The following is a 25,134-nucleotide window of genomic DNA, read 5'->3' as shown; positions in this document are numbered from 1 at the left end:
TCCGGTTTCCTCCCACATTCCAAAGACATACGGGTAGGTTAATATGGGTTTAAAATGGGTGGTGCGGACTCGTTGGGCCGGAAGGGCCTGTTACCACGCCGTAAATAAAATTTAAATTTAAAAAACAATTTAATTTAAAATTTAAATTAAAAAAATTTACATTTAAACTTTGAATCCCCTGGAAGCTGCCTGAGCAGAGAGTAAAGCCCAGCTCTGGACCTTCCCAGTAACAAGTCCTGCACAGCCGTCTTTGTTCTTTCCAATCCTCTGCCCCCACACCCAGACCTTGGACAGAGGCTGAGAGTCTTTCGTGCCTCTGGACGGCCACCAGCTTCCTGTCGGAACCAGAAGTTCAGAAGATGCAAAGCCCCACAGGGTCGCTGGGAGACCACTTTCCTACCTGAGGGGTTACCAGGTTGGAATCAACTTTTGGTGACAATGGAATCAGTATATCGTCCAAACTAAAAGGTCCCAGGTCCTTTAATTCCTATGGCCTCCATTTCAGAACCAATAAATACCTGAACACATGCAGTTATTTGCCCACCTACAGCTTCTCCAGTATCATAACCTCTGCCATCGAGAAGGACAAGGGCAGCTGGGGCATGGGAACAGGTTCCCTTCCAAGTCACGCACCATCCCAGCTGGGAAATATATTGCTGTTCCTTCACCATCACTGGGTTTAAATCCTGGAACTCCCTTCCCAATAGCATCTCCCCCGGAAGGGACTGCGGTGGTTCAAAGACAGTTAAGGGGTGGGCAATAAATGGGGCCTTGCTGGCTATGCCCAGATCCTGAAGCTGAATAAATAACCACAAGGGTACAGCGTTAGCGCTTGAATAGAAGTGGTCTGGCAGCTTACCGCCAATGGCGATGTATCGGAAGAAGAGCCAGCCACTAATGAGCGACTCCTTGGGATTTCGAGGTGGTTTGTTCATGATGTCGAGGTCGGGAGGGTTGAAGCCCAGAGCCGTGGCAGGCAGACCATCTGTCACCAAATTCACCCAGAGCAGCTGCACTGGGATCAAGGCCTCGGGCAAGCCCAGGATGGCGGTGAGGAAAATGCTAATGGGAAACCAGGAAGAGGAAGGTCGATTAGAATGTAAACCACAGCAAGCAGCATTCCAGCCAGCGTATCACAGCAGTAAACATCCCCTATCGATGCTGGGGCTCGAGCTCGTCTCCGCAGCACCCTGGTTCCACCGCCCCCAGACTGCCCGAATCTCGGTACATCATTCCGTCTCCGGTCAGCAGCCGACTAGAGCCGGAACAGGCAAACCCGTGGGAGGGGCGATTACACAAACACCAGTGGAGGGTAACACTGAGTAGGTTTATGCAGGAGGTACGTGTGTGTGTGCTTGTGGGTAGATGACATGCAGGGAGCAAACAAGCCAACACCACCCGGCCTTTTACCAGCAGTCTACCATGGACTCCAGTTCGTTCTGTGCAGAACCATTGCAGGCGGTGGTACAGGGGAGAAGGACTCTCCGTGCATTGTAACCAGAATCCTCCTTCACACAGGTAGAAGTCTTGGTTTAAGATGGCAGCTACAGGCAGAGATTAGTTTGGATCCTGACTCTGGTCCAGACTCAGCAGGAACCCTGCTCATCAATGACTAACTTCAGAACAAAGGACCAACAAGTGGTAGGTCCTCATTAACATATTCAAGGCTCAACACCTAACTTACATGTACAGCAGGCCGCCTGACAAATGAGCCTCACAAATTTAGCCACGAGATTGATGGCTGAGCTGAACCGGGCCATACTGGGCAGAACTGGGTTACACTGGGCTGGATTGGGCTTCACTGGGGTGGACTCAGCTGGACTGGGCAGGTCTGGGCCACACTGAAGCGGACTGGGCCACACTGGGGCAGGACTGGGGCAGGACTGGCCAACACTGGGGCAGGACTGGGCCACGCTGGGGTGGGCCTGGGCCACGCTGGGCAGACTGCTTTGTTGCTGAGGCCTGCTCTACTATTTCAGGCGTGTGACGAGTGTGACCTGAAGCAGTTCCTTCAAACCCTGGCGAGCCGATGACAAAGACCGAGAGCATGCAGTTGCTCCCAGGAAGCAGCAGAGCACTTGGTGTGCCTACAGGAGGCCGCTGATCTTCAACCTGACAACGACAAAGCCTTACCAGACCACTTCGCCCACGTTGGAGGAGATGAGGTAGCGAATAAACTGCTTCATGTTGTTGTAGATAGCTCGACCCTCCTCGACTGCTGACACAATGGTGGAGAAGTTGTCATCTGACAATACCATTTCTGATGCTGTCTTAGCCACAGCAGTTCCAGAGCCCATGGCAATCCCAATTTCAGCTTTCTTTAAAGCAGGCGCATCATTAACACCGTCTCCAGTCTACAGAGAAGGAAGGTATTAGCGTTTGCTCCTACACTGCTTCCCCTTTACTTCACAAGCATGAAACCAACATATCCTTGGTGAATGTTTCCCCAAAATAAAGGCGTACTCTTGTATCTGTGTCCACAGCTTGGGTACAAACACCCCTCCTGGACCTGAACATATAATCCACTCTGGCACCAAGGGATCAGAGGTACTCTCTTTCCGACTGATGTCTTGCGTTTCTATAGTCAACAGTGACTACACTTTATTGGCTGTTCAAGGCTCCAGACATACTATAGGAGAGCAGCACAGTGGGACTGCTAGTAAGCTGCTGTCTCAGAGCGCCAGAGACCCCGGTTCAATCCCGGCCTCAGCTGCTGTCTGCGTGGAGTTTACATGTTCTCCCCATGACTGCGTGGGTTTCCCCCAGGTGCTCTGGTTTCCTCCCACATTCCAAAGGTGCACAGGTCAGTAGGTCAATTAGCCACTGTAAATTGCCCTTAATGTGTCAGTGAGTGGTAAACTCTGGGGGGAGCTGATGAGAATGTGGGGAGAATAAGTTGGGATCAGTGCAGGGTTAATGTAAAGGGGTGGTTGTTGGTTGGTGTGGACTTGTTGGGCTGTAGGACCTGTCTCTGTGCTGTACAACTGTGACTCTAGGTTGTGCGAGGAAACGCACACCTTCCTGTGGCACCTCCACATCTACATGGGGCCCGATTTCCCTGGCAGCTGGGGAGTCCTGAGTCCCAGTGCGACTAACAGGGTCCTGAGAGGATCCCCATCATAAACAGACACAAACAATCCCTGCCCACAAAAATGCTCGCACACCCCAAGGCTTCAGTGGCTATCCAACGGTTAATGAACACTCAAAAACTATTGAAAATTAATGACAATATAAGTTAAGAGCAGGGCCTTGTCCTGTTTCCCAGCCTCTCACCTTCACTACCCCATGAACACCTCCTGAGCACGGCTTTAGACAGCACTCCCAACATCTCCTCTCTAACCCTGCCTCGGTCTTTGTCTGCAAACTGACCTGCAGTTTCTCCTGCTTCAGTTCAATACATTGAAACAGAGGATTTGTACTATACTAGAAAAATAATCACACGATGGAGGAATTTCTTTCTAACGCTCCTGTGTAATGCTTCTCTTCACCCAGATGATGGAACATACTGTGAGGAACTCATGAGTCACAGAGTTGAGGTAGTGTAGTGGTTAGCGTAATGCTTTACAGCGCCAGCGACCCGGGTTCAATTCCGGCTGCTGTCTGTAAGGGGTTTGTACATTCTCCCCGTGTCTGCGTGGGTTTCCTCCGGGTGCTCTGGTTTCCTCCCACATTCCAAAAGACGTACGGGTTAGGAAGTTGTGGGCGTGCTATGTTGGCGCCAGAAGCGTGGCGACACTTGCGGGCTGCCCCCAGAACACTCTACGCAAAGATGTATTTCACTGCATGTTTCGATGTACATGTGACTAATAAAAATATCCTGTAGAGTGATACAGCACAGGATCAGATCCTCCAACCCACTGCCTGTGCCCACTTCATCCGAACCCATTTTATTCTCCCCACATTCCCGTCAATTCTATTCACTCGGGGCAGTTTACGGTGGCCGATTAACCTGTCAGTCTGCACACCTTTGGGACGTGGGAGGAAACGGGAGCACCCGGAGGAAACCCACGCAGTCACAGGGAGAACGTGCAAACTCCACACAGACAGTGCCCGAGGTCAGGACTGAACCTGCGTCGCTGGTGCTATGAGGCAGCGGCTCCCCCGCTCTGCCCCAAAGTCACTCGCTAACAGCCCGTAGTACAGCAAGCAGACTCGTCCATGAAACTGTGTGCCAGCTGTAATAACTGAACTCTTCCATTTAACAGCAAGTTGATGTTGAGTTTCACAAACAGCTTGCGTTTATAAAGCGATCAAATGTTGGGCGGGTACCTCACTGGGTGTGACCAGACACACATTGATGCTGAGCTGAGGGAACTAAGCTCGAGCAAGGGGTCAGCTTGCAGGGGAGGCGGAGACGCGGACGACCGCTGGACTCACCATAGCCGTGATCTCATCAAACGACTGGAGGTACTCGATGATCTTCGACTTGTGGGAGGGCTCGACCCGGGCGAAGCAGCGCGTGGAGCGACAGGCCTCCCGCTGCTCCTCCAGGGTGAGGTCATCGAACTCGCGGCCGGTGTACGCCTTCTCCGACACGTCCTCGTCCTCGCCGAAGATCCCAATCCGCCGGCAAATGGCGATGGCGGTGCCCTTGTTGTCGCCGGTGATCATGATCACACGGATACCGGCCTTCTCGCACATCTGGATGGAGTCGACCACTTCCTTCCTCGGGGGGTCCAACATCCCCACGCAGCCAACAAAGGTGAGGTCAGTCTAGAGGAGGAGGGAGAAGAATTAGCCATTCAGCAGTATGTGCCACTCACAGCACAGCAAGGGGCACCCACCTCCACCACAACCTCACTCACCACCCGCAGCCACTGGTAGCCAGCTGGCTGGCTGCGCTTTAACAAGAAAAGCAAGGTCCTTCAGCATTATACACACACTTGCTTAAAGACCCAAGGCAAATGGACTCTTGAGTGGGTGGGTTTCCTCTGGTTACTGGGCAGGCACGGTAGTGTAGCGGTTAGCGTAATGCTATTACAGCGCCAGCGACCCGGGTTCAATTCCGGCCGCTGTCTGTAAGGAGTTTGTACGTTCTCCCCGTGTCTACGTGGGTTTCCTCCGGGTGCTCCGGTTTCCTCCCACATTCCAAAAAACGCACGGGTTAGTAAGTTGTGGGGATGCTATGTTGGTGCCGGAAGCGTGGCGACACTTGCGGGCTGCCCCCAGAACACACTATGCAAAAGATGTATTTCACTGTGTGTTTCAATGTACATGTGACTAATAAAGATATCTTATCTTATCTTACTCCCACAGCTGTGCAGGTTGGTGGGTTGATTGGTCACTGTGAGTTGCCCCTAGTGTGTAGGTGAGGGGTAGAATCTGGGGGGAGGGGGCGGTGGAGGAGTTGATGGGAATGCGGAGAGAATAAAATGGGACACGAGGGATTCTGGAATCTGGAGCAATGCTGGAGGAACTCAGCGGGTCAGGCAGCAATTATGGAGGGAAATGGACAGTCAACGTTTCGGGTCGAGACCATCGGGACTGGGGATGAATAAAACGGGATTAGTACAGGTTAGTATGAAAGGTGGTTGGCACAGAATTGTGGGCTGAAGGGCCTGTTTCTGTGCTGCATGGCACTAAAAGTGCCCTGTCACATTCAGAAAGGGTACAAGGCTGCCTCTGAAGGTGTGATGTGCATTTCCACAACAATTCTGCAACATCCTTGGGGGGGTTTTGCTGCCAATAAATCAGTTGAAATAATGTCACTGTTGTAATGTGGGGGATGCAACAGCTCGGTGTACACACACCAAAAATCACAGTGATCTACAGATAAGTACTGCTGCTTTCACTGAGGGAATCATTCCTGTTCTTCTTCAGAATGTAGAAGGATTTTCTTTGCCCATCTGAGGCAGCAGTCACAGCCCTGGATTGACAGCCGTCTGCAGACAGCACCATCGACAGTGCAACATTGGCTGGGTGCCTCACTGCACACTGGCGCAGCCCGCCGACCCGCTGCCTCACAGCTCCAGAGAGCTGGGTTCAATCCTGACCTCAGGCGCTGTCCATGTGGAGTTTGCACGTTCTCCCTGTGACCGTGTGGGTTTCCTCCCACATCCCAAAGACGTGCAGGTCGGTGGGTTAATTGGCCGCTGTAAATTACCTCCAGCGTGTGGGGGGGTGGTAGAATTTGGGGAGAGTCTTTGGGAATGTGGAGAGAATAAAACAGGATTACTGTAGGGTGTTAGCATAATGGGTGGTTGCTGGTGAGGATGGACTCTGTGGGTTGAAGGGCCTTTGCCCTGTTGTATCTCTCTGTCACTCTGTGACTGCAGCGTCAACCCAGGTTTTACTCACAAGCTTCTGGAGTGAGGTTTGAAACCCGCAAACCATTTGACTGGCAGGAGAGAGGGCTGTCGGTCAGCCTCACCCAACACAGCCCTCACACTCCTCTTGGTAACGCTCCATAACGGGAGTGTGGGACTGTGCTGTGCACCTGAACTGGCAGAGTTTAGAAGGCAAGCACTTCAAAGTCCTTGGCTTGGATGGTAACATCGCCTCACTGCAGACACAAGCTGCCGCATTGTTCTACTTGGAGACACAGGAGACCGCAGATGCTGGAATCTGGAGCAACACACAAAGTGCTGGAGGAACTCAGCGGGTCGGGCAGCATCTGTGGAGGGAAATGGACAGTCGATGTTTCGGGTCGAGATGCTTCATCTGGACTGAAAGATAGAGGTGAGGTGGCCAGTGTAAGCAGGTTGGAGGGATGGGGTGGAGCGAGAGATGGCAGGTGATAGGTGGATCCAGGTGAGGGGGGTGTCAGGCAGATGAGAGAGGGGGGAGAGTGGGAATAGCACCAGAAGCTGCTTATCTTGTTTGTCCATAGGCTGTATCTAGTGTGTTCTGTGTTAGGGATAAATGAAATTACAGAAGAGTTTATTGCTGCAAGAGGAATTTGTATTTAAATGTTATGCTTGGATTGGGAATTCATGCACCAGGGATGAATGGGAAGTGGTTAGATGGATTGGAATTCCTTTGCTTGGGTTGGGTACACATTGAACTCCAATTGGCTGTGTTATTCTACACTTAACAGAAGACTTCCAGCCAAACAGATGGAAGGCACTTACCACTGTACACTCAACTCGAGCAGGCAGCAAAGGACGTGTTTTTATTGCGTGGGAGATGCTGACTTACAGAACGTTTCACAGTGGAGAAGTTGCTTGATTATCAGCAACTAAATGGACCTTGCAGTCCTGGGTATTAGATTTGGCTCAGTTGGTTGTGTCTCCTCTCTGAGTCAGAGGTCTTGTGGGTTCAAACCCCAATACAGGTGTGAGAGTTTTCTCCCTGCCACGGCCAATATTTATTCTCCCGTTAGCATCCCTTCAATGGACGACCTCATCATTCCTCTCATTGTCGTGTGTGAATTGGCAGTGAGATTAACTTTGTTACAGAAGTCCACGGTGCAAAGTTACTTTGGTGGCTGAAAAGTGGTTTGTGACCTCCCAAAGTGGAGGAGCGCACTGCGTAACCTCTTCAGTGTGTTAACACCTAGAACATTGCTGAACTGCAGAGCCATTGTGATCGAGAGATGAGCTACAGGCACTGGGTGTGAAGAAGTGGGTGACTGTGCGACTGGTACCGAGGTTCACCGTGGGACGCACGGTGAGCACATTCAGCGCTGGAGATTGGGACAGAGTGGTGAGCTGCCTCACTGGGTGGGCAAGGTGACGTCCTCAGCTCTGGAATTCTCTCCCAGTACCTCTCTCTTCTTTATCCTTTACAGGGCTCAGTAAAGCCACCTCTTTGACCGAGAGCTTCGTCATGTGCTCTCGTATCTCCTCATGTGGCAGGACATCAGTCTAGGTTTGATGGTGCTTCCGTGAAGCATCAAGGAACATTCTGTTATTTTACGCGCACGTCATAAATGGATGCTGTTATTATCATTGCAAAGGTTGTCAAGGTAATCTGTTATAAAAGCAAGAAGTCTGGAGGCTGGTGTGAGGCAGAGCAGAGCCCAGGAGCAACTAGTTCATAATTGGCTCTTAGTCACTGAATACTGAATAAGACGTGGCACAGCTGTCACATGCTCTTATCCTCTGCCTCTTCTCATCACGCTGTGTGGTTTCTGCATGGGAAGACAACATTTCAAAGGGATCCCTTCAAGACCCCTGGTCGCTCTTTCATCCCTGCCTAGCACTCCTGAGCAACAGGAGATGAAATGCAACACCCGTCCTTTCACCTCCTCCCCTCTCACCATCCGAAGACCCAAACAGTCTTTCCAGGTGAAGCAGTGATTCACTTCAGATCTTCTGACCCAGTGCACTGCATTCAGTGTTCACACTGTGGTCTCCCCTACACTGGAGAAACCAAATGCAGATTGGGGTGATCACTTCACTGGGCACTTGTGTTTCAGTCTGCAGTGGCCACCCTGACCTTCCTACTGCCTGCCATTTTAATTCTCTGTCCCAATCTGACCTCTCCTTTGTGGCTTCTTGCAGTGTTACAACACAGCCCTACACAAGGTTAAGGAACAGAACCTCATCTTCTCTCTGGGCATATTGCAGCCTGCAGGACTCACTATCAAATTCCCCAACTTCACGTAATTCACTCTTTCTTTCTACCTACCTATCATTGTTTTGCCTCAGGTTTTCTTTTTTCCCTTTTCTATTTGTGTATTCTAGTCTGCTGAGCGTGTCCCACACCCTTGTTACTAGTAACACATCACACAAAGCAGCATCATCTGATCTTAACTGCTACTTAAACTGCTTACACCTGGTCTCACCCTATCAGAGAAATTCTCTCTGTTCTACCCTGCCCCCCCCACCCCACCTTCCCTGATCCCTAAAACTAACTTGTTTCTCTCTTTCCCAGTTCTGATGAAGGGTCCCAGACGGGAAACGTTAATCCTGTTTCTCTCCCCACAGATGCTGCCTGACCCGCTGAATTTCCAGCATTTCCTGCTTTTATTTCAGATTTCTGGCATCTGCATTTTTTTTTATTTTCACCATTACCAGCATCACCAGAGTGGCACCATGAACAGACACATCATCTCTCTCCTCATTTCGGCCTGGACAGGAACTTCCAGGTTTTTTCATGTTTATCACGGATGATCACAGGCTAGCTATGTGTATCACAATGGATCAACTTAACTGGCGGGGTGAAGACCTACTCCCAACCAGCAAAGAAATTATTTCATCAGCTAGTTGTCTTCCTGTAGGTTGAATCTTTCACTCACTTTGCAAACGTGGTCTCAGTAACCTTTTAAATCTGCTTACACAAGACTTGAGACAGCAATTCGAATCTCAGGGACAAGCAGCCAAATTGTACAGTATCTTGTGGTACCATCACCAAACTCAGGAAGAAGCAATGACACCCAGTCTGGTCTGATCCCTGACTACAGTCGGTCCCTGTGATCCAGACACATTCTGATCTGATCCCTGACTACAGTCGGTCCCTGTGATCCAGACACATTCTGATCTGATCCCTGACTACAGTCGGTCCCTGTGACCCAGACCCAGTCTGATCTGATCCCTGACTACAGTCGGTCCCTGTGATCCAGACCCAGTCTGATCTGATCCCTGACTATAGTCAGTCCCTGTGATCCAGACCCAGACTGATCTCCTGATCCCTGACTACAGTCAGTCCCTGCAAACCAGACACATTCTGATCTGATCCCTGACTACAGTTGGTCCCTGTGATCCAGGCACATTCTGATCTGATCCCTGACTACAGTCGGTCCCTGTGATCCAGACACATTCTGATCTGATCCCTGACTACAGTCGGTCCCTGTAATCCAGACACAGTCTGATCTGATCCCTGACTACAGCATTCCCTTCGAACCAGAACAGTCTCAATACCTGGCCCTCAATAGGTATGATAACTGATCCAACGTATACTATGACCAACCTGAACTAAAGTCTTCCTGAAGCCAACCCCTTCCACCCACAGACATTGCTGGTGCTCCCAGTAGGAACACTCCCGCATGCAGGGAAGGTGCTGTTGCTCAGGAAAATGGCAAAGGACAGAATAAGGGAACATCCTCCTACAGCCTCTCCCCTCCTCCTCCTCACACACACCCACAGCAGAAGCAAGAACACTCACCTCATACTGGATGAACTTAGTGGGATCTTCCAGGTCCATGTCCTCTCTCCTGGGCGGGCTGTCCCGCGTTGCCAGGGCCAGACAGCGGAGGGTGTCCCGTCCAGTCCCCCATTCCTTGATCACGCTCAGGATTTTCTCCTTCAGTCGAGGTGTCAGGGGCACCCTGGAGGTGCCGTAACGGATGTAATTGCAACGTTCAATTACTCCTTCAGGAGCCCCCTAAGGAAACAATGCTCTCATTAGACAGTTGGAACTTGCCAGCCATGGTTAGCGCTGCATTACGTCTCTGCACAAAGGCTGCATTGGGTCATAACCATAAGGCAGCACACACACCGCTGTACTTCTAGTCCGACGTACAGATACTAACTCCCGTCCAACAGGGTTTCCAGTTCTCTACCCCTGAGGGCTGTGTTCAATTGTTGAGTGTAACAAAGGCTGAGACTGACAGATGACAGATCTTCCACCTGAAACATTTGTGGTCTCTCTCTGCACTGATGCTGCCTGACCTGCCGAGTATCTCCAGTGCTTTCCATTTTTCTCTCCGATATTGGTGGCTGAGTGCACTGAGGGGTGGGATGGTTCTGTCAGAATTGCACTGAAGGCACGTCTGACCTTCACCTGTCTCTTATCTCCCATCATGCAGTATTGCTAAGCCAAGAGAGCTCGGTCTGTGACCCCCTCAGGATCCCATCCCAACCTAAATGCGCCCCCCCCCCCCACACACATAACACCATAAATAGAGGTGGCCCTCAAGCACTCCAGGCCTGAAGCATTCACTGTTTCTCTCTCCACAGATGCTGCCTGACCTGTTGAGCGTTTCCAGGATAGTTTGTCATGAATAATAGTTTTGCAGCTGATGTAAGATTTTGTTGTGTCTCACATTATGGGGTGAAATAGCCTCTGGTTCTAAACTGAGCTAAGCAGGTCATGCTTGGCCACTCCATGTATCATGTTATGTACGTGGGGGAGCTTTTAGATTGGGGTGGAGACCAACAACTCTGGTTGCTGCATCATCACACACCACCCCAGCTCGTCAGGTTCACTCCGAGAGTAATGGAAGGCACTGGGCAGTTCAAAGACTCTGCCCAAGGGCAACTAGGCATCGGGGTGCTTGGTGCGTGTGGAGCCCAGGAGAAAATTAAGGAGAACGACAGTGAGGGATGAAGGTTAAAGGCAGATGTCAGCATTCCCCTTCCAGCTCCTGTAAATGCCTCAATGGAAGGTTTACTCTCTGCTGACCTTTGAAGTCACTCCATCTGTAAGTGGCAGGGGCTATTTGTGAACTCTCAATGAAATCCCAGCATGTCCCATCAAAGCAGCCAATTATAAAGCAAACACTATAATCCAGTCAGTCAACTTCCAAGCGCCGTCCAGGACAAGTACTAATGCCACATAAAACACAGAGAGTAAATGGATCCGACTGATACATCAACCGGGTAAACATTCCCATTGATTGGACCACTTTGCCACAGTTTAGTAATTAAGGCAGTGTATGTTCACAGATGCCTGCCTGCCTGTTGGGTGTGATTATTGCCAATTCAGTGGGCTTAAATGGATTTTATGGCCTTCTAAATATACAGGTGAGCTTCCCCCTTCCCTCCACCCCTGAACTCCCAGTGTGCATTTTGTGTTGATCTTCTTAAAAGGGAGCACTGAGGTGGTAAAGTTAATTCCTGAGTGTTTTTGCCCCAATAGGGACACACATCAATATTTTGCCTAAAGAGCTACTGTAAAGCACGGTAGCGTAGCGGTTAGCGCGACGCTATTACAGTGCCAGCAACCGGGGTTCGATTCCTGTCACTGTCTGTGAGGAGTTTGTACGTTCTCCCCGTGTCTGCGTGGGTTTCCTCCGGGTGCTCCGGTTTCCTCCCACATTCCAAAGACGTACAGGTAGGTTAATTTGGGGGTTTAAAATGGGCGGCGCGGACTCGTTGGGCCGAAAGGGCCTGTTACCATGCTGTAGATAATAATAAAAAAATAAAGAAAAATTTATCCTTGCAATTACCCACAATGGAAGTCTGGGCCTCCCTCCCATTAAGGGCCTCAGTCAACATCGAGGAGGGGATCAAATATTGCTGGAAACATTATGTGTGCCAGGATTGCATTGGAGCTGAGCATCACGGAGTCATACACCACAGAAACAGGCCCTTCAGCCCACCATGTCTGTGCCAACTAACAAGTACTAATCCCATGTGCCAGCAATTGGTCCATAGCCTTCTGCACCCTGCTCATCTCGAGAATTCTTGAATGTTGTGACCCTCTACCGCCCAATCAGACTGTGCAGTCCTGATTCCAACCACGCTCTGAATGAAAAAAATTCTTCCTCAAATCCCTGCTAAATCTTCCACCCATTGCCTTAAACCAATGGCCTCTGATTGTAGACACCTCTGCCATGCGGAAAAGTTTCTCACTGTCTACCCTCTCAATGTCCCTCATAATTTTGCACACCTCTGTCCTTTCTCAATCTCCTCTACTCCAAGGAAAACAAACCCAACCTATCCCGTCTCTCCTCATAACTGACACACTCCATCCCAAGCAACTTGCTGGTGAATCTCCTCCGTGCCCTCTCCAGCACAATCACGTCCTTGTAGATAATGGCTCCTCCTAATTAATGAACCAGCAGAGGATGGGCCCCGTCTCACTGCCATGTGTCCCTGCTACCTGCTGCCTTCCAACTGCCCCTCAAATTCTCCTGTTCCTTCTCTGCTGCCGAACTGACAGGTCCTGTCTGAAAGTGCCCTGCGCTGGTGACAGACACTCCCAGGGAGAATGCGAAGGCTTCTCACCTTCACAAACATCTTGTTCCCAGATCCGACCGTGGGCTTGACAGGAGAGCAGTAGACAGACATGGACTTGCGGTCACGGGAGAATTCCAGTGTCACTTCCTTCTTCATCAGCTGCTTGATGGTCTATGAGAGGGGGAGAGGGGAGTCAGCCACTGGAGGCTTTAACAGTTGTTGCATTAAGTGTGTCAGAGAGCAGGCACACAAATCATTAACTACTCAAAGAGAAGCTTCTAATAAACCTGGCTGACGTCAGAACTTGCGGACTGTCAGCAGAACACTCACGTTGTTGCAGTAGGTAGCTTTTTCTACTTTAGTGATGCCATTGATGTCAGTGTTGAAAACGTTCATCTTTTCCACCAGACAAACGAGAGCCGTTTCCGTGGCTTCCCCAACCTTCTCGTAAATTCCCTTTGACTGGAAAAGGACAGAAAAAGAAAAGTATGAAGAACGTGTATAGTGACGCCAAGAAATCTTGTTGTCGTTGACATCACATTGCAAGCACGGATTCAAGTTTTTCAGAGTCCCGAAAGCCAAGCAAAAATGTGTGATCCATTTTACAAAGCAATGATAGGCGGTGATATTCCATCTTAGGTTAAATCTTGTGCAGTCTCCAGATGTTTCAAGGCTAGAATGAAATAGATCACTGGACCCAGGCAGACCAGAAGTAAATCAACTTTGATTTGAAACCTCATCTTTTGTAAGTTATTTTGTCTGCTACTTTGGTTTCAAATAACTATTTATATTTAAATTGTAAATGTTATTGTCATTTGTACAGAGTGAAGGGTTAGGAACTTCCCCACGTTGGGCTGACTCACTGGAAATGCAAAGTGGTTGTTCCACAGGCCAGAGGATGTAATTGCCCCATGACCAGTTTTCATTGGAAGCTCTGTGAAAATTGTAGACAAAGATACATTCACAGGGAAAAGCTCCAAAGGTTGACAAGAATATGATGGCAAGAAGCAAGGTTCTGTAGGCTGTGTGCATGTGCTTGAACCAGGTAAACAAAATGTGCACTAAATTTCAACACATTTTCAATAAAATGAAAATAAAATTAGAGCATTAAAATTGCATTGAAATGATATTGAGACGCTTTGTAAAGGAGAACAGCAAGGTGACTTTAAAGCAGAAACCAGACTTTCAGTGAGAAAGATGAGAGGCTGTTTTGTTTTGAGATGGTCTTCTACTGAAACAGGTGCAGTCTAACGAAGGCAGTTCCTAAACCCAACCCACAAAGTCAACAAGGCCAAAAGGGAGAAGTCATGGCACCCAGTGGGTTGCCTATGTTCTCAAAGTGGCAGTTAGTGGGTTAACAGCCTGAAAATCAGGCTTTAAATTATCAGCACAGTGGCATGATTCACTGGAGAATGAGAAGAAAATTTGTCACTTCTATAATAGAGATCTAAGGAATTAAGATTCAGGCTACGTCCCGTAGGAAATGATGGATGTCATTCGATGTTATAAAATACAAGATTAATCCAGAACCTTGCTTCTGACTCACACACACTCACACACCAGTATTCAATACAATGAGAGTGACACATTCGGAGGGAGTGTTGAAGAGACATGGTCATTGAGTGTGAAATAAAGCTGTCACATGTTTTCCAGAGAAGTACACCATACCTGGATACAAGGTGAAGGTTGTTCAGCAGGTTCTCTTTATATCTGTGAATTAATGGTCAGCAATAAAACCAATACACTTATACTCACTTCATTGTAATCCAGAGAGGAATCATTGCACAGTGCACAGATAGTAGCCAGCTCTACAAGTCCAGGGTACTGACTGGTTTGAATGGGCTTATCCCCCATAAGTCTATAAAGAAAGACATACTTGCATTGAGATCAGCAGCTATTTTACTTGCAAGGACAGTGTTGAGTTTTATCAGTAAATAGCACCAATATAAAGAGCAATGATTTATATATTCATGCTCAGCTCTCTCAGAATTAAACGTTCATACAGTCATACAGCACAGAGACAGGCCCTTCTGCCCAACAAGTCTACCCCAACCATCAACATCCATTTGCACTAATCCCATTTTATTCTCCCCACATTACCATCATCTCCTGTTTTCTACTACTTGCCGACACACTTGTGGGTTTGTCAGTGTGTACACAATGCAAGGCTGGACAGAGAACAATACTCTGTCCCTGGACAATTTGGGGCATGATGCTCTTTCTGGATCATATGGAGCTGTTGTACATGAGGTAAACTGGTGGAGTCAGCTCACATCTCACCTACCTACTCAACCCCGTAGCTTCCCAGCACTGACTATACTACAGGTTTAACGTGGGATCACAGTGAGGCTTAACCAGACACCAAAGGCAGAGTAACTGGGCCATCAAAATGTGACATCAAACAATAAGAGGGAAGGTTGCAGACAGAGGAGCTGATGTCACAGCTGTGTTCAGTCCAGAGCTGCTATCTGAGCCATATTTCCTACATCACTCTGCTATCTGTGGGATTTTGCTTTTTATGTTACACTGTTTACAGAAGGAGACAAGACATTAATCTTCGACAGCACAGTGATGAAGGGCACGAGAATGCGTCAGGACCTGTCCTCCCAGTAGCAGCAAGAACAAGGCTGGCTCAGGAGTGCTTCTCTGCCTCGGCCATATGGTAGTGGACAGAGGAAGGGGGAGGAACCAGGGCAAGGGGTGGGGTGTGGAGCGGGGGGGGGTGGGGTGGGGAGTGAAGGGGAACAAGAGCTGCCAGCAACGAGGAGGGGGAGACTGGAAGGGAAATGAGGGATGGGGGGAGAGGAGAGGGGAGGAGAAAGGGGTGACAGAAGGGGGGAAGGGGGAGAATGGGGTGGAGAGTGGGGAGAGGGGAAGGAGGGAGAGAGGGAGGAGACATGGGATAAAATTGCCAGGTTCAGGGAGCTGCTGTTGCTACACGCTCTCCTCACCAGACTTCTCAGTCAGGCTCCGAGCACCATCTGGGGACGGTGTTGTACACAGAGCCTGCAGAAAGGACAATCAGTGATGTTCTATGTTTGAGGTAGGTCCACTGAATTTAACGTTGAGTACGTCAAGAGTAAATGCAGGAAAGCAACACTGTCCTGTGGCTGAAGTCTCACAGCGAGGGACACACTGACTGTAGAAAGGGGTGTCAACTCTCCCGGTCTGCTCCGTAACAAGAAAATAACCCACAAGGGATTTGCATTCACACTTCAAACTCTTGTATTCCCAACTTTGTTAAGGTCACTCCACTTGAATGAGGGAAAAACAGAAACTGTACCAATGAACACATTTTTATCACTTTCTCCCTGGGTGTTGTGTATAGTTCGAAGCTCCTTACTCCCAACACCAGCGCTTGGGAACTGTTCACTGCTCACCACACACAGCTACCCGCCTCCCACCAACCATCCACCCAATTCACCACTGCAACCCATCCTTTCACACCAGGTCAGAGTACTGGTAGGATCAGCACGTCTCTGCAGATAGCTCTGGCGCTGGCAAATACCATCATCGTTAACCCCAGCCCTACTCTCTACCCTCACCCCCACAGTCCAGACCCCACCCACTTCCCCACCCCGCTTCAAGCCTCCCTACTAACTCTCCCCAAGGCCGAAGCAGCCTCAAGGACCCCTCCCTCATAACCCAGGACCACTCACCACCCCGGCACCACAACCTGCCCCACCCACTACCCCTCTCCCAACGGCCATGCCTGATCACACACAAATCCCTCACCGCTGAGGCTCTGCCAGCATTAACTGAGGTCACACATCACCGGCCAGGCGATAGGCTGAGGAATCCGACACCCAGCCGTTCAGTGAAGCCAGTGGTCCACTTGCCAAATCACCACTCAGTGCCATCGGCACCCTCAGGAGATGTCGGTTGGTGCCGAGTTTGGCAATGGGTGATAGTCAGGGAGCGGAGGAGACGTTAGTTGGGTATACTCACACTTCTCCCTCTGGGGCGTAGGTCGATCCCGTGATGTTGAACTCGTGCAGATTACAGTCATCCCCCACCACTGTATCAACGACAAACATCTGAGACACAGGGAGATTAGATTCAGGTTAAAACCCACCTTGTGCCAGACAACCCATTCCTTCCCAGCTCCCTCACACAACATGTGGCAGTTCGAGGCTCGTGCTTCCCGTCTTCACCTTCTCGATCCCGAACAGTCCCTCCGATGCGCAGAAAGGAATATAAAATAAGGAAAGACCATTCAGCCCTGCAGTCTGCCCCTCACATACTCTACTCAACCATGGAGAACCACCACAGCCCTTTAACCTTTCAAGGGCAATTTCCTCATTTATATCCCCAAGTCCCAGTGGTCGTTGATGCAAATATTATTTATTGATTTTTTCATGTTCAATACACTTACTTCCTTGTTTTTCACTCCCTCCCCAACTCCCTCACCCTGGATTTGTCTTTCCCATATTTCTATATAACAGAGAAAGAGACACTTCAGTCCATCTCGTCTATGCTGGCTCATCAGTGCAATCCCATCCCCCAGTAACCTGCCCTGTAACTTACTCTCCCCACATTCCCCTCAACTCCTCCCAGGTTCCACCCCTCACTCACACACTAGCGACAACTTACAGCAGCCAATTAACCTCCCAACCCACACATCTTTGGGATGTGGGAGGAAACTGGAGCAAACTCCATACAGACAGCACCCAAGGTCAGGATCGAGGCCGGGTCTCTGGCGCTGTGAGGCAGCAGCTCTACCACTGCGTGGTCACAGTGCTCCCTCCGCATGTCAGACATCAGGAGCTCCGTGTGGGGGAGCCACCTGTCACTCCCCATATTAACAGACCCAGCCACTGCCCGTTCAAAATCTGGGTGGTACCAACACTGGTCTTGAGTGTGGTGCACCTGAAGCCAAAATTTTGGGTGTTTGTTCTGGGAAAACAAGAATTCATCAGTGGAAAACTAGTCTTTGTAGAAATCGTGTAGGTTTCTGTGCAGTATTAGCCAGGGTAGACTGAGCCAGCAACTATGTATAGGTGACACTGCAGCCAGCATGATATCCACTCACATGCCTCTCCACAGGGGAAGCTGGAGCTTTCTGCAACTCACAGAAAGACCAGGAGCACGTAGTGTGGGGAGCAGCAAGGAGATGGGAACTGAAGGGTGTGCACTGTGACAGCAATGTCCTCACACAGTATCTGCCAGCCTCTGCCTGCAGTGGTCTGGATAATGGAAACCTCGTCACCAGAGGTCCCTTCACAGAATGACCACTTGGCCCAACATCCCAAGTGGTTCTATGTAACAGCAACCCAGCCAATCCAATACCACCCTTTTCCCCGTAACCCTGAGCATTCCCTCATTCTCATAATTATCCAGCTCTCCTTTGAACACTACAATCTGCCTCCATTATACTCCCTAGCAGTGCATTCCAGATCCCAACCACCCCGCGTGTAAACATGTTTTTCCTCGTGTAATTTTTGGTTCCTTCTCTGTCCTCCTGGTCTTGATCCCTCCACTACAGTTTCTTTCAACTCTGCCCAGAGCCTTCACGTTTCCAAATACCTCTATAAGATCCCCTCAAACCTCCTCAGCTTCTCCAGTCTATCATACAGAACACAGATCAGTACAGCACAGGAACACGATGTCTGTGCCAAGCACGATGCCAAATTAAACTGATCCCTTCTGCCTGCACACGATCCACATCCCTCCATTCCCTGCACATTCATGTGTCTATCTAAAAGTCTCTTGAACATCACTACTGTACCTGCCATCACCACCACACCTGGCAGCCTGTTCCAGGCACCCACCACTCCCTGTGTAAAAAAACTTGTCCCGCACATCTCACTTAAACTTTCCCCTCTTACCTTAAAGCGACTCTGTCTGGTATTTGACATTTCTACCCTGGGAAAAAGACTCTATCTGCCCTATTTGTGCCTCTCATAATTTTATAAACTTCTCAACCTCTGACATTCTGGAGAAAACAATCCAAGCCTGTCCAACCTCTTCTTATAGCTAATACCCTTTAATCCAAGCAGCAGCTTGGTAAACCTCTTCTGCACCCTCCACATCCTTCCTGTAATGGGGTGACCAGAACCCAAGTGCAGCCTAACCAAAGTTATATACTACTGCATCATGATCCACACAACTAAAGTGCCTCATCCCTGGAATCATTTTATTAAATCTCATCTGCACCCTCTCCAAAACCTTCACATCTTTCCAGAACTGTGCACAGTCTTCCAGTAGTGGCTGAACAATGTTTTATGAAGGTTCGTCATCATTTCCTTGCTCTTGCATCCTCTGCCTCTGTTTTCAAGAGGCGGGATCCTACATACTTTCTGTCAGCACTTTCTCAGCCTGCCCCTCCACTTCTAATGAACATCTGTCAGTGTGCGCCTTTGACACTTCACGTTCCTCAGCACTAAATTTCAGCTGGCATCCACCCGTACATTCTGCCAGCTGTTCCGTATCTCCTTCAAGTCTATGACCATCCTCTCAACCGTTCATGGAGGTTGAGACTGAGTACTTCACCAAGGAGGATCTGCAGAGGGAGACACATTTGAGAATCTGGATGGGCTAACAACTAACCAAGACCGACGCACTTCCACAATGCAGTAGCTGAGAGATCTCATCAGCTCCTGATGGGAAGGTGCAGGTCCTTTGTAGCACATGGCCATGTGTGCAAAATGCCACAGTTCTAACAAATTCTTTCTTGATTTGGTAATTTTTGCAGGGCATCCCAGTGGTCACCACAAGCCTTACTCTCCAATGTGTTTAGTACTTCAAAAGAGAAGCATTCCAGACAGGAGCCTCTTCTTGAGTTTGCGGTTGTAAGTGAGCACCAGGTAAAGCTCTGGTGGATTAATTGTTCCTGTTAACATCTGCACGGTGAGCAACACATGGGGTACAGCAGCTGATCAAAGACCTGACGTAACCGTGGTTAGCCGTAGATGTGGAATTACATCTCCGAGGTGAAAAGGCAATTCTTGCAGGGTCAGGCGACTTGCGTGGGAAACAGTCCGACTCCCCTGGACAAAACCCATGGACAAACACGCTGTCCAAAGGCTGAGTGATTTACTGCTTCATTCTGGACTCTACTGCAGAAACTTTGACATCATGGGGATGGGAACGTACTTGCATTTCCAAATGGATTTAACTATTAAGTCTTGTAATGGATAACACTTGTGTTAACATGGATTTAGAGCTTTATACACTGAATTAAGAAGTCTTGCATTTGTACAGGATCTCTGTATCCTCAGGATGCCTCTGATCACTCCCAGCCAATGAAGCACTTTTCACATCGTTGTAACGCAGGAAAAAAGCAGACAACTAATTTGTGCACAGCAAGCTGCCAATAAGAGCAACGAAATAAATGAGCTGATACAGGGAATTTATTTCTAAAGTAACCCCCTTTAGGGGAGAGGTGTTGGTCTGCTTCTTCCTCCAGTGATGTCAAGTGATTTTCTGCATCCAAAGGTGGACAGGAACCTCAGTCTGCCCCAACCAAAGGACGGCAGTGCAGCGTCTGACAGTGCAGCACTCCCCCAGTGCTGGACTGTGGTATCAACCTACAATTTCCTTACCCACAGGAGGTGTACATTGTTGCCCAGCACCAATTGCCCTGGAACTGTGTGGTGTGCCAGACCATTACAGAGGGCAGTTCAGACTCAACCATGCTGCTTTGTGGCTGGAGTCAGCGAGAAGGCAGATTGGGTTGGGATGGTTTTTTCCCTTCTCCAAAGAGCAGGTGGTTTTTGCTACCAGTAGTCACCATATCTGACTTAGGGCGGGGATCACTGGCCAGTGATCGGACTGGCCAGGATCTCGTCGAAGGGTGGACAACTCGAGCAACCGCATAGCCTGCTGCTTTCACTAATGGGAGAGTCGTGAACGAGGGGGCAACGCAACAAAATAAGGGTCCGGTCTTTTAAGGCCGAGATGTGTAGAAGTTATCTTCTCTCAGAGGGTGGTGAATCTCTGGAATTCTCTGCCCCCGAGGGTGATGGAGGCTGGATCACTGGATGTATTTGAGGTGTAGATAGATAAGTATTTGAAAGATCAAGGGATTGAGGGTTATGGGGAACTGGCACAGAAAAGGAGGTGAGGCCAGTGTAGATCAGCCATGATCATATTGAATGGTGGGGCAGGTTTGAGGGGCTGAGTGGTCTACCCCTGCTTCTGTTTTCTTGTGTTATTGACTGCTATCACCGTTCCTTTAGCTCCAAACCACTGGAGACTGGAGCACAAAGCCTAGATTGGCATTCCACTGTGGCACTGAGGAAGGGGAGCCATCATTTGAATGGGGCCTGACTGGCCTCATGATTGAACGCAAAATCTCTCCTGCCTCTTTGGCAGTGGAACAGTTGAGTTTTCCCTGCACCCTGGTCAATACCTCCATCAACATCAATGAAGAGAGATTATTGCATTGCTCTTTGTGGGGACTTGCCGTGCACAAACTAACTACCATCAGGGGAATGACTTCACATCAAAGCGTTTTGTTGCTGTAAATTGCATTGGTTTGTCCTGAAATCATGCACGTGCTATTTAAAAGCACAGCTTGCCCTGCTTACTAAAGGATTGAGCACCCAGTCAGCTATGACCACCCTCAAGGAGTATCAGCTCAGTACAGCTGGCAACATCACCCAGTGTCCCTTCCTGAGTTTCTGGCACCAGAGGCCATCAGGGTTGATGTGTGCGACTACCTGTGAACCATGGAAATGATGGCTGAGGAAGACAGTTCAGCCCATCTAGTCCATGGTATATTTGTCTTTCACCCTACCACATCTTGCCCCATCAACACACTCTCCCACTGCAGATATCCATCTTTCCCTTGATGGTTTACCTCAACCAGTCCCTGTGCAAGCAAGGTAACTGGTGAAAATCTGAAATAAGAAACAAATTGCTAGAAACCCTCAGCAGTTGAGATTGGAGTTAACTCTGATCCCCTCTCCACAGGTGCTCTGAGCTGCCAGGTGTATCTGGGAACTTCTGTTCTTGTTTCATGTTCTGAGCTAGTGCACGCCTTGCTCACACGTAGAGGGCCAGTGGAGGGATCTGGTCCAGGCTTCCCCAGAGCCCTTCAGCGCCGTGCAAACCTGCTGAAGAGCTGCAGCGGTTTCCCACCGAGCCTGCGACCAGATTCATTCCGGGGGAGAGGAACAGCTTTCAGGGTGAGAGGTAATTAACTTAAATGCCCATAAATGAATTTCATTCTTTTTAATTGTTGCAATAATTTTTATTTTTAAACATGTAAATATTTAATTTTAAAAGTATTTGAAAGGTATAATTAATTTTTAAATAACATTAGATAATCTTTAGATAGTATTTTAAGTAATCTTTAAATGCTTGTGAATAACAGTTACTCAGATTATTTTGGAAGCTTTGACAGCCAGCAAGACTGGGTGGGGGGGGCATTCCGGGGGGGGGGCGGGGGGGGGCGTGGGGCTTGTTGCTTCTGGAGGGGGAAGTTTGATGTGGTGCAGGGCTTCACCAAATAAAGTCCGGCTTTGGGGACCGAGTTGCCTCTTGAGATAGGAGCGGGTACCTAAGTGCTAGCATGAACCAGGTGGCTGGATGGTTTATTTTGCGACCGTTAATTTGAGTGTCTCCAACATTGCTGCCTGTTTCTGACCTGAATATTTCAGTAAGCTAGTATTTCTTGTGAGGCAGGCACAGTGGTGTAGCGGTTAGCAAGGCGCTATTACAGCGCCAGCGACCCAGGTTCAATTCCGGCCGCTGTCTGTGAGGAGTTTGTACGTTCTCCCTGTGACTGCATGGGTTTCCTCCCACATTCCAAAGACGTACGGGTTAGTAGGTTAACGTGGGTGTAATTGGGCGGCACGGGCTCGTTGGGCTGGAAGGGCCTGTTACCGTGCTGCATAAATAAAGTTTTAAATTTCACCATCAGATTGGAGCGATGATTTGAGAATTTATTAGCCATCGCGTACTCCAATCAGTGCGGGGGAACTGCAAGGGGAGGTGCAAATGTTGCACTGGCCCAATGTTACAGTGCTGACTAAAATCACGAGGTCAGAAGCAGGAAGTAACGTCCCACGATGGAGATACCCAGCTGCGAAGGTGCGTTACAGCTCCTTCACCCCCGCACCACCCAGTGGATGCAACGACTGATGTTTCCAGCTCTGGATGCTCTTCCTTTTCTAGGTGATTGCTTGGGGAAGCTTGGGCAATTAGAGGGGATCGTAGACATGCACGAGTGGGCAGAATGGTGCGGAGATCGCCCTGCATTTACACAGAACACTGCAGCACAGGAACAGGCCCTTCAGCCCACCATGTTGTGCTGAACTAATTAAGCTAGTGACACCTTACCCCTTCTGCCTGCACGTGGTCCTATTTGGCTGCAGTCATTGCGTGGTGTGTCTGGGCTGAGTGCGGTTGCACTATCTGATGCGTAGAGCACGGGCAAGATGCAGCCCTCCTTCCCCCAACCTTCTGTTTGGGAATGGGCTCCAGTGATCCCCCACAGTCCCTGTAGAAGGGGAACGGGCTCCAGTGCTCCCCCACGGCCCCTGTAGAGGGGGAATGGGCTCCAGTGCTCCCCCACGACCCCTGTGCATCACCTGTAGAGGGGGAATGGGCTCCAGTGCTCCCCCACGACCCCTGTGCATCACCTGTAGAGGGGGAACAGGTTCCAGTGCTCCCCACAGCCCCTGTAGAGGGGGAACAGTCTCCAGTGCTCCCTTTCAGCCCCTGTAGAGGGGGAACGGGCTCCAGTGCTCTCTCACGGCCCCCCGAACCCCAGTGTAATACACAGCTGTCATTTGCCCTCGTTTTGCAGGCTTCTCGTCACGTTGGAGCAGCCCAGGCATTCGCTCCCAGCCTCGTACCATGAGCTCGTGCACAGAGGTTACTTCATGTGTTGATTTGGCCCTGACTCTGTCGGCAATCACAGCCAGGACGGGGCGGTGTGGGCTACCACTGTTGTACGGAGCTGATCCCCTTGTGCGCTGGGTGAAGGGGAGAGGTCGAGGAGTAACGGGTGGAGGAGAGCTACAGGGTAGCGAGGGAGCGACTGCAGTTGGAACCCATCCTGTCAGCTAGGATCCCAGAGCTAGGTATGGTCTGGCCTGTTTCAGCAGCTCACTCAGTGGCAGGACCTCAACGTGTTCACTTACAGCTGAACATCTAAACCCACTCTGTCACTCGCAGTGATCTCTCGCTGGTGTTACTCACACCAGATTAACTGACCACTCACTCAAACTCAGTTAAAAGTGGGTCACTGAAACAAGTGTTAACAATACTACTGAACAGTAAATCAGAACTTGCCCAGGGCTTAGTTCTGGATCAGAGGAACATCCCAGTGAAACGGCAGGAGTTCAGAGATGCTCTTCTCCAGTACCAGTCAGGCAGCCTTCACAGGGTTAAAGACTAACACAGCATCGAAGGCCATTCAGCCCATCAAGTGTGCAGTGATTCCTTAGAAGAGTGATCTAGTTGACCACACTCTCCACTGCTTCCCATAGACCTGCAGTTCTTTTCTTTATTATCCAATTCACTGTTGCCAACGGTTACGGAATCTGCTGCCACACATTACAAAACCCAACCTTTCACTGCACAAGCTTTATCGCCTCTGGTTTGTTTGCCAAGTACTATAAATATGCAAAGAGAAAGAGAAAATGCTGGAAATACTTAGCAGGTCGGTCTGCCTCTGTGGGAGGAGAAACAGCCGACAGTTCAGGTTGGAAACACTTCATCTCGGGGCGGCTCTGTCAAAGGGTCTTCGACCTGAAACCTTAAGCTCTGCTTCTCTTCCCACCTGCAGAGTGTTTCCAGCATTTCCTCTTTTTGTTTTAGATTTCCAGCAGCCACAGTCTTTTGGTATTCACTTTAAATCCGCGCTCCCTCTTCATCCACTCTGCAGCCAAAAGTCGTTTTATTTCCTGGCTGCACTGTTCACTGCTAGCAACCCGTGCCAGGCTCGGTAGTGTAGCAGTTAGCGTAACGCTTTACAGTGTCAGCGACCCGGGTTCAATTCCGGCCGCTGTCTGTAAGGAGTTTGTACATTTCACTGTGTTTTGATGTACACGTGACTAATAAAGATATCTTATGTCTTATCTTTCCTCTGTGAAGAGAACAACGTCAGTTCCCCAGTTCAGCCAGCAGTTGTAATCCCTCATCCCTGGCGACATTCCAGTAGCTCCTTTCTCTCCAAACCCACCAGTTGTGATGTGCAGAACCCGACACGATGCCCCTGATGGGAAGAAACTGTGTCGAGTGTATCATCCAGCTTCCAGGTGTTCATAAAGGAATCCACAGAAGGTAGTAAACTCATCTGTCTCCTGGTCACTCGAGACAGGACACCAGGTGAAGACAGACACATTATACTGAACGTTCATTCCTCACGCACACTTCTCAGAGTGAGCCTGCTGGT

At 49.5% G+C, this 25,134-nt stretch overlaps 1 protein-coding gene across 2 annotated transcripts in view; it reads right to left on the bottom strand.

Annotated features, from left to right (window-relative positions):
* The window catches only part of atp2a3 (ATPase sarcoplasmic/endoplasmic reticulum Ca2+ transporting 3), a 167,204-nt gene that overhangs the window by 28,606 nt on the left and 113,464 nt on the right, over window positions 1-25,134 (bottom strand). For both annotated transcript variants that reach the window (XM_052035821.1, XM_052035820.1), the window contains exons 9-16: window positions 16,734-16,822; window positions 14,541-14,643; window positions 13,116-13,247; window positions 12,834-12,956; window positions 10,048-10,266; window positions 4,378-4,713; window positions 2,134-2,354; window positions 860-1,062 (exon numbers count right to left, since the gene is read on the bottom strand). In XM_052035821.1, coding sequence (XP_051891781.1) covers window positions 860-1,062; window positions 2,134-2,354; window positions 4,378-4,713; window positions 10,048-10,266; window positions 12,834-12,956; window positions 13,116-13,247; window positions 14,541-14,643; window positions 16,734-16,822 — 1,426 coding nt within the window. The remainder of the gene's footprint in view (window positions 1-859; window positions 1,063-2,133; window positions 2,355-4,377; window positions 4,714-10,047; window positions 10,267-12,833; window positions 12,957-13,115; window positions 13,248-14,540; window positions 14,644-16,733; window positions 16,823-25,134) is intronic.

This window comes from Pristis pectinata, chromosome 21 (assembly GCF_009764475.1).
Source record: "Pristis pectinata isolate sPriPec2 chromosome 21, sPriPec2.1.pri, whole genome shotgun sequence".
Classification (NCBI taxonomy): domain Eukaryota; kingdom Metazoa; phylum Chordata; class Chondrichthyes; order Rhinopristiformes; family Pristidae; genus Pristis; species Pristis pectinata.
The sequence above is the reverse complement of the archived record's forward strand: the minus strand, read 5'-3'. Positions and strand labels throughout refer to the sequence as shown.